This window comes from Plectropomus leopardus, chromosome 1, assembly GCF_026936395.1.
Source record: "Plectropomus leopardus strain MGB_pleo_1.0 chromosome 1, ASM2693639v1, whole genome shotgun sequence".
In the NCBI taxonomy this organism is placed as follows: Eukaryota; Metazoa; Chordata; class Actinopteri; order Perciformes; family Serranidae; genus Plectropomus; species Plectropomus leopardus.
Window position 1 is genome coordinate 37,143,551 of NC_142176.1, and position 15,645 is coordinate 37,159,195.

At 39.1% G+C, this 15,645-nt stretch overlaps 1 protein-coding gene across 3 annotated transcripts in view; it reads left to right on the forward strand.

Annotated features, from left to right (window-relative positions):
* phkb (phosphorylase kinase, beta) overlaps nt 1–15,645 on the forward strand; it is a 146,833-nt gene that overhangs the window by 46,046 nt on the left and 85,142 nt on the right. For all 3 annotated transcript variants that reach the window (XM_042484300.2, XM_042484291.2, XM_042484283.2), the window contains 3 exons: nt 3,310–3,373; nt 7,188–7,283; nt 9,566–9,763. In XM_042484300.2, coding sequence (XP_042340234.2) covers nt 3,310–3,373; nt 7,188–7,283; nt 9,566–9,763 — 358 coding nt within the window. The remainder of the gene's footprint in view (nt 1–3,309; nt 3,374–7,187; nt 7,284–9,565; nt 9,764–15,645) is intronic.

Below are 15,645 nucleotides of genomic sequence, written 5' to 3' on the forward strand. Positions count from 1 at the left end.
CTGAATGTATCCTGTCTGTATTTAAATTATTGTCATATTTAGACCTTAAAGCTACTCTAAGCAATAATTTCACTCTAATTTTAAATTTGTAATTATGATAATAATAAATATAGTTTTTTCCAAACTTTTTTCTTTTTTCCCTAGCCTTTTTAAAAATACTTTTCTGAATCTACTTTTTTTCTTACAATTTTTTTTCATAATTTCTGGTTGCTCATTGCTTTTTTTCTCCCCTTGTTTTTGAATGAATCACACCAATTTACTTCGGTTTTTCAATGGTTAAAAACTTGTGAAAACCATCTGAAAGCAGCACAATAAAAGTAATGTTGCTACAGGTTTCAAAGCGCTAAGCCAATTAGACAAAGTGGCTAAACTGCGGAAGATCTGGGAAATTTTGTACCTGGAAATTGAACTGTTTTGGTGTCAAGCCCCACAGAGCAACTCTCATAGGACTGCACAGGGCCATGCCTGCACCATTGTATGCAGCTGACTTCATACCTCCATGGTGTAAATTAATTTACATGTTCATCATATGATTTTTTTGAGGTAATAATATGTCAGTATAATGTTGTCTTAACAGCTTGTTTTTCTGTCACTAACTGGTCAAAAATATCAAATCATGCAGATTAATTACTTGAGTTTAAATAAATTCCACTTGTTCGCTTTTTCAAGCACTCAAAACCATATTCCATTTTGCTCATTTCTAAGTGGAGTTTGTTAACTTGTCATGTAGATGGTTCATTTGTCATCACATGTCCTCCATATGAAACTTTGGTCTCAATAAGGTGATCAAATTTTGATGTCAGTGGGTGCCATAATATCTACTGTCAAGGATATTGATTCCTTTGGTATACATTTTTCGTCACATGGTTCACAATTCCAAAATAAACTCCAGTATATATATGAAGAAGCATATGAGGCAGTTAACCCAGCATGACTTCAACTGGAAAATGCTGCTGTGTGTAAACACATTTACAGTATGAACAACGGAGTGCTGTTGTACAGTTCACAGTGTGAGCTCGACAGTCTACAGCAACATTTTCATCACACAAATCTTTATCTCCAACTGTCAGGTGAAACTGTTGCATCATGCTGCTGTTATGAGCCTGTTTCCTGGTATCACTTTTTAACCTTCCGTTTCCCCACCAAGCATCATACCTCCTCTACTTCTGCTGTGAAGTGCTGACAGCCTTGCTGACCGGCACTGGCCTTTTTTTTTTTTTTTTTGTGTGTGTGTGTGTGTGTGTGTGTGTGTGTGTGTTTCACAGAACTAGTTTCAGCAGAGCTCTTTTCTGGACTGAATTAGCCAGCCGTCATCTGTATTTTAAGCATCGATTCCGCCTTCACTAATGGTATTGAATGCGTTTTGATATGTCAGCAGATCTACTGCCAGTCATCACCAAGTTCCCCTGCAATTTTATGTTTTTCTCCCCGCTCCTTTTCTTTTCTTGGGAAACTTGGCCGGGTAGAAAGGGAAACAAAATGACGGTGAAATTGATTCACATTAAGTCTGCATCACAATCACAGTAGCCAGCCAGTGTGAAATTTAGTATAAGGTTTTTATTAAAGAGATCCATTATCTACAGTAGACTACAATCTCAGGGCCCTTCAACTTTATTGAATCCTAACAGATAGCTGTTTAAGATTCAGAGCCTTTCTGAATGTTTTTTTTTTTTTTGATCTTCTGGAAATTGAAAGACACTTACGGTCCCTATCACAGCTTTTATTGTCACTCTCATGAAATGTGAGATACTCCTACAAATTTTCACCACCAATGAGTAAGTTTACATGCACAAAATATTCCTTGTCCCCCCTTATTCCGAAAAAGACAATTTTCCTACTAAACTGTGTTCGTGTCTAATGAAAATGAATATTTAACTAACACTCCCATTTACATGCAGTCGTGCCTACTCCTGATTTTGTGTCCAACATGTTTATCACAAAATATGGACAGCTGGAGCTGCTTGTCGTTTTGCTTTTTTTGCACTTAAATAGGATTTTTTCACAGTTTCCCACCTGTGGCGGACTCTCTTTCCTTCCTTCGCCTTCTTGAGAAAGTCGGTGCTGCGATATTTGCGCATATCCAAAAACCGGTTGATATCCAAGTCTTTTAATCAAACTGTTGGCAAGTTGGTTTGTGTACAATGTATCCATGACAATGCACAGAGCTGACTGTAAACAGATGAAAGACTGTGTGTCGCAAACTGCGGTGATACATCCCCCTGATTGAGACTAAACACCGGGGAAGAGCCTCACAAAAATTTTAAAAAGTGGCCAAAAGTGGAATTACATCGTCATGTGAGGCTATGGAGTGCAGATATACTAGTACAGTAGATACATTTTTTTTAGGGGGTTAACCAAAACCTCCACAAAATGATTAATTTCACTATCAAGATTTAATCAATTTAGTTCTAGTTCTAGTTAGAGCCACAATATTAAATTATTTGGTTGCCATTCAAGCTAATGAGGTCCTCAACCAGAAGTCAGCTGCTCTGGCGGGAGAAGTTAGCAGCTTGGACACAATGTGCATGCTCTATGGGCCCGGTAACAGGGAAGAGCCCGGTACTTTCATATCACAAAAATAGAGTTTTGTTGTTTGTTTTTTTGCCTCATGTGCTACTGAGCAGCTCTCATTGGAATAAACGGGGCCACGCCTCCATTGCTGTAAAGGTTTTCTTAATATATCCATTGTTGAGAGACACGTTCCAAATTGACTGCATACATGCCCATAAAACATGAATAATTCTGGCATATTTTCATTGGAAAATGCTGAATTTGGAAAACAGCCTGATTCAGAATATTTAAACAGAATATGCTGTTTATATGATTGCATCAAATTCAGGATATTGTCATCTTTGCAGAAAGATAAAATAAGATAAGTTTTGTCCTTCGAACCTGCTACATTCTTTTGGAGTTGAAGGATGAAAAGTTGAGGAGTCTCACAGCCTGGGAAATGAAGCTGTACCTTAGTCTGGTGGTGTAGCAGCAGATATTTCTGTATCTTTTTCCAGATGGCAGCTGTATGAACAGGCTTGTGGCTGGGGTGGCTGCTGTCTTTCAGTATCTTTTCAGGGTACATACATGACATAAAAGACAACAATAAAATACACATTCATAGTCAACAATAGATGACAACACAAAGAAGATAACACATACTGAGGCAGAATAAAAATAGCAGTGTTACTAATAAATAGGTGGACAGTGTAAAGAAAAGAACATTAGGGAAATAATGGTGTACATGCAACAGTAGCCAATGTCTGTAACATTTTGCATATTTTGTGTCGTGTAATTCTCAATTTTTTTTCTCTGCAGCTCTGTCGGCCTGGCCAAAGCTGCTCTGGAGGCCATCAATGGATTCAACCTGTTTGGAAACCAGGTATTTGAATAATTATAATATTTGCTTACACATTTCCTCCTCACAAAAAGTCCCATGACATGAGATCACATTATACATGGACAGCCTATTTCAAATACCAGCTCCATACATCATTTAGATACGCTTGACGTTTGCATCCCAAACAAAGAATTACCTGAGTCGGTAGCTGAATTTATGGAAAGCCATGGCTCTTTCAACAAGGACACATCCTCAGCATAATTGCTGCTGTTGTCATTGATGCCAGAGGATTTCTTCAAGTAGAAGTTTGACCATCAGGAGATTCATTTAGCATGTTCGACTCAGCCGACTTTTATCAATCGCCACAGTTGATGTTTATTCCTGGTTTTTCTCTGATTCTCCTTACAATGTCCATTAGTGAATATGTTTCTTTTTTTTTGCTGTTTGGTGGAAAGGAACAGGAACATTCATTATATCTGCTAATGGATTGGAAAATGAAGCCCTGCACTTAGCAAGTCTCTCTTTCTTCTTATTTTCTCCACTTGGGTTTTAGCCAGCGACGGCTTCTCCAGCCATCGAAACATGGCATATTTTTCCGATCACTGTATATGGGGCTGTCAGGATAAGTGTATATTAAAGTCTCTGTTTTTCTCTCCTGATCAGCTGCAAAATGAGGGGTTTAACTGTGCCTGGAAATTGATTTTGTCATCAAGTTCAGCTTGTTGAAAGAATCAATTTATAGAGGTAGCTGCTTTATGACCCATGCTGTGTGGGGCTTTTGTAAGTGAGAGCGTCTCCTCCAGTCTCTTGTCCCTCTGGAAGTGGAAGTGCTACAAGCCAGCCAGTTGGTTATTAACGATCTCTATCAATCTTGATTTCCCAACTGACTCTCATCCGTCCAACACCAAAAGCAACTCTCCACTCCCCAACCTCTCTAACCGTAACATTTAGTACTTTCTGAGCTCCGCTATCACATTTCACTCTGGCTGCAGACCCATGTGGGTGTGTGTCATTTTTAGCCTTAATTGAATGGACACTCAGCCTTCAGTTTGGTGAACTTTTGATTTTTTCTTGATCCCTTTGAGTCACGTGGTGGATGCAAAGACAGCGGCTTCTCGGTGTGACAAATTGAACTCTGTGGATAGAATTGATCTTGCAAAGAGGAGGATCCTTCAACTTTAAAGCCAGTCATTAAATTCACAGAGCTGTGTACACGCGGCCGGACAATCAAATCCTAACAGGCTCCACTTCCTATCTTGGGATTGTCACCTACAGTAATTCACACCCAGTTGAGTAGTGGAGTGGACACACGCCGAACTAACTCAATCCAACAATTTTCTTTTTTTTTTTATGTGTGTGTGTGAAAGAGAGTTTTTTTTCTCTTCTGACATAAATCTTTGAATTTAATTCATCCACACTGCACACAGAAAGCTTTGTCAAGTTAATGTATATTATGATTTTACATTATATATTCTACATGCTGACAACATTTATTAGCAGCCTATAATAAGAACAGTGACACTGATGGCTTTCTGGCATAGATTGTGGTGGCCTGTAATTGACTTGTATTATACAGTCACATTTTCATTACAGAGGGATGTGGGCTAATTACTTATAGGTCTAAAAGGTAAGTAGAATAGTGTGGAGAAGTAGGGGTGGAGACAAAAATACATAAAAAAAAATATGACCATGAATCTGATTTTTTTTTAAAAAACAATGGTAGTTTTTTGCCCGTGATTAACAATGGTTTAGTCAAAAATTCATCTTTCATCTCTACAAGCATCTCAAGTACTTAGATTAAGTATGTGTTAGGCCTAAAAAAAATCCCTAGAGTGCACTGCAGTTTTCAGAACCTCCACTGAAAGACTTATGTTTCATTAATTATAATAATTATAGATTGAACTTTTATTGGAAATTTCCAGGGATCCAAGGATGCTTAAAAATATGCTCAATCAGTTGCAATGTCTGTTAATGGTAAAAAAAAAAATATTGGCTGCATTTTTTTTTAACCAAAACTGAATATTGACATAAAATGATGCAAAATATAAATATGAAGTTCTGACAACATTTGGAAAATTTGTCATTGTGGTAATGTCAGTTGGTTTTTGATTTTGACATTTTTTTATGATGAAAATGCAGTAATTGAGCAAATCCAGTGTGATACATCTGACACAGGTAATGATAAGGGTTATTTATTGATATTCATGGCACTGCTGATTGGGTATCACCTCTACCACACCCACCAAACGAGAGAACAAGTACCTCAAAGCCTGCTATACAGTGTTTCACAAGGATACAGATACAGATAACGGTGTACTCACTCATTCTTAGTAATAATGATTTTGAATGTACCTTTAGCATTAAAGAATTTAAGCACAATTGTGGATATTGGCGTCTTGACTCTAATCACTGGAAGTTAAGGGGAAGTGAATGAGAAATACTCACTTCTCTTGTTTGACAGTCAGCAGTGGTTTATAGGAAATAATTCTAGGAGCCATTGCTTAAAAAAACAAAGTCTATACTGCAGATCGTTGGACATTGGTCAGTTCATTCTTTTGATTTCTTTTTTTTTTATTCAATATAAGTCTTTACATATTTGTGTTATTTGTTTAATGTTTATTTATCAGGTGGCAAAGATTATTATTTTCTATTGCTTTTTACTGTGTGGAATTATAAAAGGGTTGACATACATGACATATGGGATGCTTTGGTAGCTCTTCGGGTCGAGCTTGTGTCATTAAGGCTAAGTCCTTTAGCGGAAAACATTCTCATCTGGCCCTGGGCCTCGTGTTTCTGCACATTATTACCACTCTCTCCCCTGACTATCTCTGTCATGGTCAAATAAAGCAGAAATGCTGAAAAAAATCTATAAATTAACAAAAAAAAGACATACAGAAATTACAGTCTGGACTGCTCAGTTTTAATAAAAATGAAAATCTTCAGCTTACTGAAGGAAACCACAGTCATCAGCACACATCAACAGCAAAATCACTCATCTTACATGCTCCGTTCCCATGCACTCTGCAGCTGTAACATGAGAACAGGTTTCCCTGAGAGTGCCATTTCACTGACTTGTTACACAGCTGCCTACATCGGTGACCAGCAATCCCCTGCCCTATGCAAATTGCGACAGGAAAGCTTGCTGATTTGACTAAAAGCCCTGGCTGGATCTGTTTTTTGAAGGAAAAAAAGTCGACTCCGGCAATCTTCATACATAATGCATTTGACTTACATTAGAAACTGCTTAGCAGGTTGCAGGAGTGACTCGGTTTTATGTAAGCGCTGCTGATGGATGGATGAAGTGGACTGAACCAGTTTTTTAGAACTAGAAAGGTTTGATCACTTCCCCGCACAAAGTAAAAAGCATAAACTGCCCCTCTCCCCTTTCCCTCTCTCTCTCTCTCTCTCTCTCTCTCTCTCTCTCTCTCTCTCTGTATAAGTGCACTGGACTGACAGACTGTGTTGTAATAGCAGCACTTCGTTTTTGAACACAGGGACTTTTGAAGTGATAGGTTGACTCTCGACTCGCTGTTGTTCAAGCACTCCCACACGGTACTTCAAAAACATGTTCAACCCAAAAATATCAGCCTGGTTTTACAGTGAAAGAGTGTGTTTTGATGTGCGGAGGAGTGAGGTGTGATACAAGGGGGCTTTAAAGTGGTCCTTAAGTCGTTTTAGCCATTTTGCTGTCATTTTTTTTTTTTTTTTTAACCTAAAAATGATGGAGGGGTTGTTGTACGTCTCCTCTATGTATTTTTATCTGTGTGCACATGCAGAACACAAAACTGTGTGCCGTAACAGGTTAATAGTTCAGTTGTGACTGGCATGCTTTCTATGTATGTGTTTTGCTCTGCAGGGCTGTTCGTGGTCAGTGATATTTGTGGATCTGGACGCCCACAACAGGAACAGGCAAACCTTGTGCTCCTTGCTGCCCCGAGAGTCTCGCTCACATGTGAGTTCACATGTCTATCTGCCTATGAAGCAGCTAAAACCACTCTACAAAGGACTAAAATCTAGAAATAAAGCACGAGATAATGTAAAAAGCCTTTCAACACTAAGCAAATTAGGGTGATTGGAAATGTTCTACAAATTGCATGAAATTAGTAGATTAGAAAGAAAGTAGTAGAAAATTCTTTTTAAACAGCTGGGGAAAACTGTATGGGGGGGCAAAAAAGAGAAAAAAGCAAGGGAAAAACTATATTCAAAATGATCAGAATTACATATTTAAAATTACATTACAGAATTATTTTAATTTTCAAGCACCTTTTTCAGATCATTTACTTGTATTGTTTATGTTTAATTTCTTAATAATTATTCTTAACGAATTTTCAAATATTTTCCTTTTACTTTTGGCTAAATTCTTTCACATTTTTGGATCATTTGATCTTTTGTTGCTTATTCCTTTCTTCCCATGCTTTAAAGAAATCAAGCCAACTTACTCAGGTTTCAAAGGGTTAACCTTCTGTAGGTTATCGATAAATATCCTCAGGTGCAAATGTTGATTCAACTTGTCGCCTCTTTTGCCCTTTTTTTTTACTTTGAGGAGCAGCTGTGTGCATAATCTCTACCAATCAAAGACTGAAATATATGCCTGCCATACATATGCCGAATACTTGAAAGGTTAATTGTACACATCAAACAAACGATGTACTTATGTCAAAATGTCAGGGTATTTTTGGAAAGCAGAAAGTGCCTATTCCCTCACGGTGCGCTCATTACACTGCCCATACTTATTCTATTGATGGTTCAGTCTTGACGAAAAATGGGGAAAGTGAAAGGTGGCTGCAGAGCTGCAGGGAGGTAAAAAAAATAAAGGCCGTAGGTAAAGCAAGAGCAAAATCATTCCCTTCTCTCCACTCCACCACTTGCAGACACTTAAATGATCACATCTCTCTCTCTCTCTCTCTCTCTCTCTCTCTCTCTCTCTCTCTCTCTCTCTCTCTCTCTCTCTCTCTCTCTCTGTGCTGAATGTGTCAAGCAGAATAGCCGCAGTCAGCTTGCGAGGAAATGAGCGTAATTAGACGATTACATTTGCATTATAGTTGTATCACATTAAGGCGCTAGAAGTATGGAGTGTAGCAAGGTAGCGAGAGACCAACATACTGTAGGATAATGTCAAGCTAACCAAAATATCAATACAATATCAGTATCCTGCACACTATGGCAAAAGATAGGAATTCAATATTCAATTCCAGACACATTCAGTACCTGCGCTGAATGCGTTCTGCAAGCTGATATCCCATTTCTGCTGCAGCTGCCGAGGATGTTAACATGTAAATTGGAGTTGTACAAGGAGTCGAAGAATAAGAGAGGATTGGACCAGAGAGCAGCAGTCGGCTCTCCTGCGAACTGTAGAGCCTTGTTGGGAATTTAAAAAGATTACAATGCAAAACGTAACAGCCGCATCAAACAGTCACATCTTGGACTGAAATCTAGTCCTTAAGCTGGTTGATAAACTGCTTCGTAGCTGTAAGAAAGCATGTCTGCAGTTAGTAAGGACTTCAGTTCACTTACAGCACAGTCCATGCAGAATATGGATTGCAAGTTTGTTATTTTAGGAAGCTCTTCCGTCTATTAATAAACCTTAAATATTCATAACTGTTTGCAGTGAGGCCGGGGCCTAATAGCTTTCATTTTCACAGCTTAATATAGCAAACCAAGCAAAAATGAAATGAGCAAATTAGATGCCCAGTCATTATGTTTTTTCACCCCTAATAACAATATTCAACCCTAATGATTGTCCAAATTGAAATGTAGACAAAAAAGGCTGTAGTGTGATGTTCATAACCAGGAGCTTTAATTCTCAAAGGGGCAGTTCACCCAAAAAACAAAAATACATATTTGTTCTATTACCGGTAGTGCTTTTTATCAATCTAGATTATTTTGGAGTTGCTGAGTGTTGGAGATATAAGCTATAGAGATGTCTGGCGCCCTGAACCGAAACAATTTAGACTAATAATTAGAACTACAGGTAAGGTAAGCAAAAACTGTCATTTTAACTTTGGGGTGAACAGTCCTTTAGGCTGGTAAAAGGCATCTACAGCTGTCCAGTGTGTGGTTTGCATTTTCTATGACAGCCAAGGCATGATCCACTCCTCTCCTATGACTGGCTACTACTATGTACTACTCATTATTTTATATTATGAGCCTGCTGCTAAATGCAATTCAACAGTTTCACAAAAATGTTCCTTGTTGTAGCACAATCTCTTAACTAAAACTTTTCCCTTATGGTAGAATACAGACGCAGCCTTGCTTCCAACCATCAGCTACCCTGCCTTTGCAGTAGACGACGATGCTCTCTATAGTCAGACACTGGACAAGATTGTCCGCAAGCTGCGGGGCAAATACGGCTTCAAGCGTTTCCTCCGTGATGGCTACCGCACTGCTAATGAAGACAAGAATAGACGCTACTACAAACCTGCTGAAATGAAGGTGGGTGCTGATGTTTTTTTTTTCTATTTATATGTGCTATAATTCGTGGATTTTTTTTTCCCTCACTGCTCAGTTGAATTTCTCAGACTTTTAGTTTTACACAGTAGGCCTCCCAAACAACACCTGGACTTTTGAAGGTGTTCTAACTAAAAGCAATTCTTACACGCCGAATATTTTATCATGTCAGACAGACATGCAAAAGCACAGAAATGTTGCTTGTTCTTCCTAGCTTTAGCAAAGCGTACAACTAAGTGTCATCATCATAACAGTTGAAAATAAAAAAGAAACCCATGGATAATATGTTTAAAAAAGAGGACATGGATAAAAATAATAAAGGATCCACGATATATCCCTGGGGAACCCCACCAGAGAAGAAAGGAGGCCGTTTCTCCTTCCATTGCAAAGAATGACCTGTTAATCAATATCAGATTTAGAGTCAAAGAATGTTATAGCATTTAAAAATGTACCAAGAGGTTATTTAAGGCAAGCACTTGTTAATGCAGAGCAAAAGGCAGAGTGCCACTGCTTGGTGATATATAAAACCTGAAAAAGTACAACTTGAAAGTGCTTGAGTATGACATTTGAAAAGTTTTTGAAATGTTTAAGCCTGCAAAGGAAGGTATTATCCTTGTATGATAGTGCTCAGAAATCTGCCTGTGTGACTTAGCCTCTCCCATTTCAAGTGTTTTAATCCTCCAGGTATTTCACTCCCAGTCTTTGTGTGTGTGTGTGTGTGTGTGTGTGTGTGCGTGCGTGCGTGCGAGCCCCTGCCTGTGGGTGTGCTCTTGCATATATATGTATGTGAATGACGGTGCATTCATTGTCCTTTTCTGAATCCCCCGTGATCCCGGCGAAATGGCAGCGTGTTCACTTCAGAATCAGCTCAGTGAGCGTACAATGAGTGAATCAAAGGCAGGGCTCTTAATGCTAAACAAATCATCGCACAAGCTGCAGAACTAACCGCCCAGAATTAATAAACTCCGAGAGGCACATGGGGAGAATCAAAGTTGATCTGCAAGTCAGAGGCAACTGGAGTTTCTGTTTGATTTAGATGTTTGTCGTCTCATCCACGAGGTCTAATCAGTTCTGCTGAGTGGTGGGTCATTCATGTCATAGGTCTTCAAGGTCACATGACACAGAGGTTTGGACTGTTGTACTACAGTTTCAAGGAGGAGTAATGGGGACTCTTATGGAAGAGCAGCTTATATTTATTTCCAGCCATGGAAAAAACAGGAAGTCGCCAGAGGGGCATTTTGAGTTATTTACAGATTCTGAAAGTGTAGTTTCTAAGCTTTCCAGTGATGTCTAACAGATGGAAATCTGAAAATATCTAAAGAAGATGTGGCCATTTAAATGAAGGCACTCCTCAAACTAGTTTTGTGAGAAATCCAGCCTCAAAGTTTCTGAAAGATTCTCACCTACCTGGGGAGTCAGTATTGACAGGACAGTCAATACTTTACTCATGTACCCATGAGTGCACACATTATTCAAGCACATTATCAGGTTGGTGTGTTATTTGAATTAATAGCAGATGTTCACAGTTTCGACGTGCGTATTATTACATTTTAAAATGACAATACTGAACTAGTTAGCTAGTTAACTTGGACATTAATGAAACTCACAGTGGATTATTTAAAGATAGCTTCTAGCATGAAAAACAGTTTGTAATCCCTGTATGTGACTTCGAATGAACACTAACATAACGTGGATAGCTTGGATGTTAATAAAAACTCACCCCATAAGAAACATAAAAGTATTCCTGCAGACTTTATTGCGTCCGATCAGATAACAAGTTTGGGGGTGCTTTCTTTTTGTCGCAGGCTTCTTGGTGAATGTGGTCATCTCAGAAGTTACTACTGTACGCCTGTTTGCTTCAAGGTGTTAATTTATTCTCATATCCTGCCACTCTATTTCGGGTGCTAAAGAATCCATCCGTATGTTGTACATAAGCTCTGGAGAAAGTTTGCAGCTACACAACTGTGTCCTGAGGAGAGAATTCTCCTTTCTTCTTCCGTAGCATTTTTTTGTTGATTTCTTCAGTTTCATCTTCTGGTTCGGGTTCAGAATCAGAAGTGAGATCGGTGTCGGCATGACCAGAAGCATCTGGCTTCTCAAAGAAGCACTGCCAAAGATTTGCGCTGTAACAGCCCCGTTTTAGTTCTTCTGCAATGCGTTTTTTCTGCTCCATCTTCATTCAGTGATGAAAACACACACAGCTTCCAGAAGTAGCAGCAACAGTAACTACCCTACTTTAAATGCAGGAGAGGCTGCTTAAGTAGCCATGTGGTTCCTCTTTAGCGTGCAGCAGATTGGCCGAAAAAAGGAACAAAAGCGCATGAATAGCCAAAGAAAGCCAGTATGCTAATTTACTGCGGTATCTCCACGCCCCCAACTAGGAACCGACTTTTCCCCTAAAACAACCCAAATTCAAATATAAAGTTTATGGTTTTAAGGCCCCCAATACTGGTATTTGAAGCATGGAATGGATTCTTTGTGATTTCAACTTGCATATTCTGCAAAAAAACGAAAATCACTAATTTAAAAAAAAAAAAAAAAAGATTTGTCTTTGTTTAGACGACTTGTGCCGGGCTGACTTGTTGCTGGTTTTCTGGTGGTGGGTTACATTTGTTCAGAAAGTTCATAGATTTTAATCTAGACTTAAAAAAGGTAGCCAAAAGACATGAATGAGCTCTTCAGTGCATTGGAGCATCAAGTTAGGCTATAATCCGATGAATCAACTACTCCTCTTCTTCAAGCAGTATGACTGAGGCTGGCAGGGCACTGAGGTCAGTATGCATGGCTCAAAGCACAATAACTGATCATGAACGACCAAAGAAAATGATGTCATCTCACTTTATTACAACCAGCCAATATTAGAACTAACTTTCTGTCCTATTCACACATTTTAATTTGATCAAAGCTCAATTCGGTCAAGTCATTAAAGATGTGGAAATGCTGTTTGTATAGCGACGATTTTAAAATTTTGATGTAACATTATCTGAAAGACTCGGAAGAGATGATTTTATGATACAAGCAGCCAAATTAGTTTCTACCATGGGGTGCAGGGCTCAGCCTTAAAGATAGGGTGAGGAGCTCAGACTTCTGGAGGGAGTTTGGAGGAGAGCCACTGCTACTTCGTGTCTAAAGGGGCCAGTTGATGTGGCTTGGGCATCTGATCAGAACACCTCCTGGGCGCCTGCCGGTTTTCCGGGCAAGTCCGACTGGTGGGAGACCCCGGGGAAGACCCAGAACACGCTGGAAAGATTATATATCTCATCTGGCCTGAGAGCGCCTCGGGGTCCCCCTGGAGGAGCTTGAAAGTTTTGCTGTGAAGAGGGACAGCTGTGGTGCCTTGCTCAGCATGCTGCTCCTGCAACCCAGCACCAGATAGGCAGAAGAAAATGGATGGATAGAGATTTCTTATCTTGTCTAATATCCACTATTATTATAACTTTTTTTTATATAGCATCCCTAAAAACACAGTTACAAAGTGCTTTGACAGGGTGCCCAGTAGCTCAGTGGATGGAGCAGGCGCCCCATGTGCGGTGGCTGTGTCCTTACCGCAGCAGCCGCAGGTTTGCTTCCAGCTCGTGGTCCTTTGGTGCAATAAAAAAAATGCTTTGACAAACAAAGTAAAGCAGAGGCAATAAGCCCCTGAGGCAAAATAACAACAGAGGTTAGACAATAATGCCAAATAAAGACCAGACAAGAGTTGAGGTAGAATTAAACAGGAGATTAGAGGCAGAAAACAACAGTAAACACAGAAAATAAATAATGATAATGATAATAATAAGCAGGACCAAGACACAATAAAAAGATTGGTTAGATAAAGATAAATGAAGAGATAAAATTAAAAGACAAACAAAGAGACAAATTAAAAGACAACATCACATAAAAGCAATACTATATAGTCTTACTTATGTGATTTTTAGGCACACTGAACTGCCAACTTCACCAAATGCACCGCGCTTGACTTCACCTCATCACAGACTGATTGGGTTGTAGCTGCTGTGGTAGTGGGCCAGTCACATCACAATAAATTAAAGAATGCTTGCAGTGATTGGCTGCAAACAAAACCATACAAATACTATTTTTTCTTGCTGTTGGATGAAGTCTGCCTACAGGGCTGTCTGCAAAAAAGGGATTTCTTGGTTAAAGTTAGAAAAAAGTGTGTTAAAATGAGAAGATTTCTGCCAGTCATATTTTGCAGAGAAAATACTGCTATATTATAATTTACACAAAATACTGCTTGAAATATGTATTTGTTTTTCAAATAGCTGTGCACATAAAATATAGTTCAGCTGTTGTGGCTGTCAGTGACCTGTTTTTTAATGTGCTGCAGCAGAACTCGACAGAATCATAGACTCGTAGCTCTCACAGCTGTTATGTGGCTCTGAAGAATGTTTGAAACACTATCCCTTTGACAAAGTTAGATTGCTTCCGGCTGCTCTTTCATTTGCAGAAAGGTGGGTCCTTGGTGCTGAAAATGGAATTTAAAAAAAGGCATATTCAGTGGAAGAGGGCACTCGTGGGGCACCAACTCTTAACCACTTAGGATGCTTTGAAATTAGCTTTCTTTAATCCTGCAGCTAATACGATACAAAAACTCTAAGGCTAAGAATTAGCAAACAGTATTTAATGCCTCAGCTCCTTCAGGCTCCATTCTGCCTTCAGTTCTACCAGCAGGCATGCAGATTTATTGTGAAAGACAGTTAAGTTTCGCAACTCCTGCTGCCATTTGCCGTCCATTTACCAACAGTAATATATTTGCTGCCTCATCGGCAAATACTGCAAGTAATCAAGTTTTATATTGGGAAACTGTGCCAGGTGGTCATAGGCTTCACTTTGATATTACTTACACTCATATCGCTCTGCACACAAATTATGCTTTTTAAAATCAAGCTTTGAAATATATTATACATTAATTTTAGTTTCTACTTTCATGAAGATTTTAACCAGCATCAGTCCTAATCATAAATATCAAATATTCATTTAGTCTCATATTATCCCAGCCTGGGATATGTCACTGATCTGCAGCAACATTGATTGATTTTCTCCATATGCCAAATATGGTAAAAATTATGTCATCAGGTGGGAAGAAGTAAATATTAGCAATTCAAAAGCAAAAGCACAGACTGGCACCCAGAAATAATACAATGCATGCTTTATGCTTTGATGGCTGTGGGATCATAAATTGCACCTTAAATGGGTTTCAGTGGCGCATTTTTTGCACTCAGCTGTATGAATGTAACAATTTTGTCTACGCTGTGTATTTTAGACCTACTGTAGGAGCTAAGCTGGAAATTCAAAGAGTAAACAAAAATAAACAGTCCTGCCAAAATGAATGCCATATGCATGAACACAGCCTTAATTATAAAAAAATAGAAGAATGAAAAGCACGTAAAATGCGCCAAACAGTCCTTAACGCTTTAAAAATGCTGTAAACATTACAACATTACCATTTTTCGGTAAACTTAACCAAACTTAAGAAAAAATGTCAATTTTAGAAGTGTGACATTTCAAGGGAAGTAGAAAACAAAACAGCAAAATGTTACCTCCTTGGAGTGATAAACACACAGAGTAATGAAATGCTGAGCGAGTGTCTGACACAGTGTGAGCTCTGTCTGCTGAAGGAGAAGTCACAGGTAGACCAGGTCTCCCTGCAGAAGACATGGAGTGAAGCTGTTGTTGGTGTTTAAGAGAGAATTCACAGCAGGGCAGACGTCTGTGCTCCCTGTCTGTTTACCATTGACAGAGAGCAGCAGCCTGTGTGATAGACAGTTTTACCAATCAGCTGAGCTACTCAAGCACAAAACACCAGGGATCCCTGCCTGTTTACAGCCTCAACGGGCCAAAAAGCACAGGCCTCACTGGGTGACTGC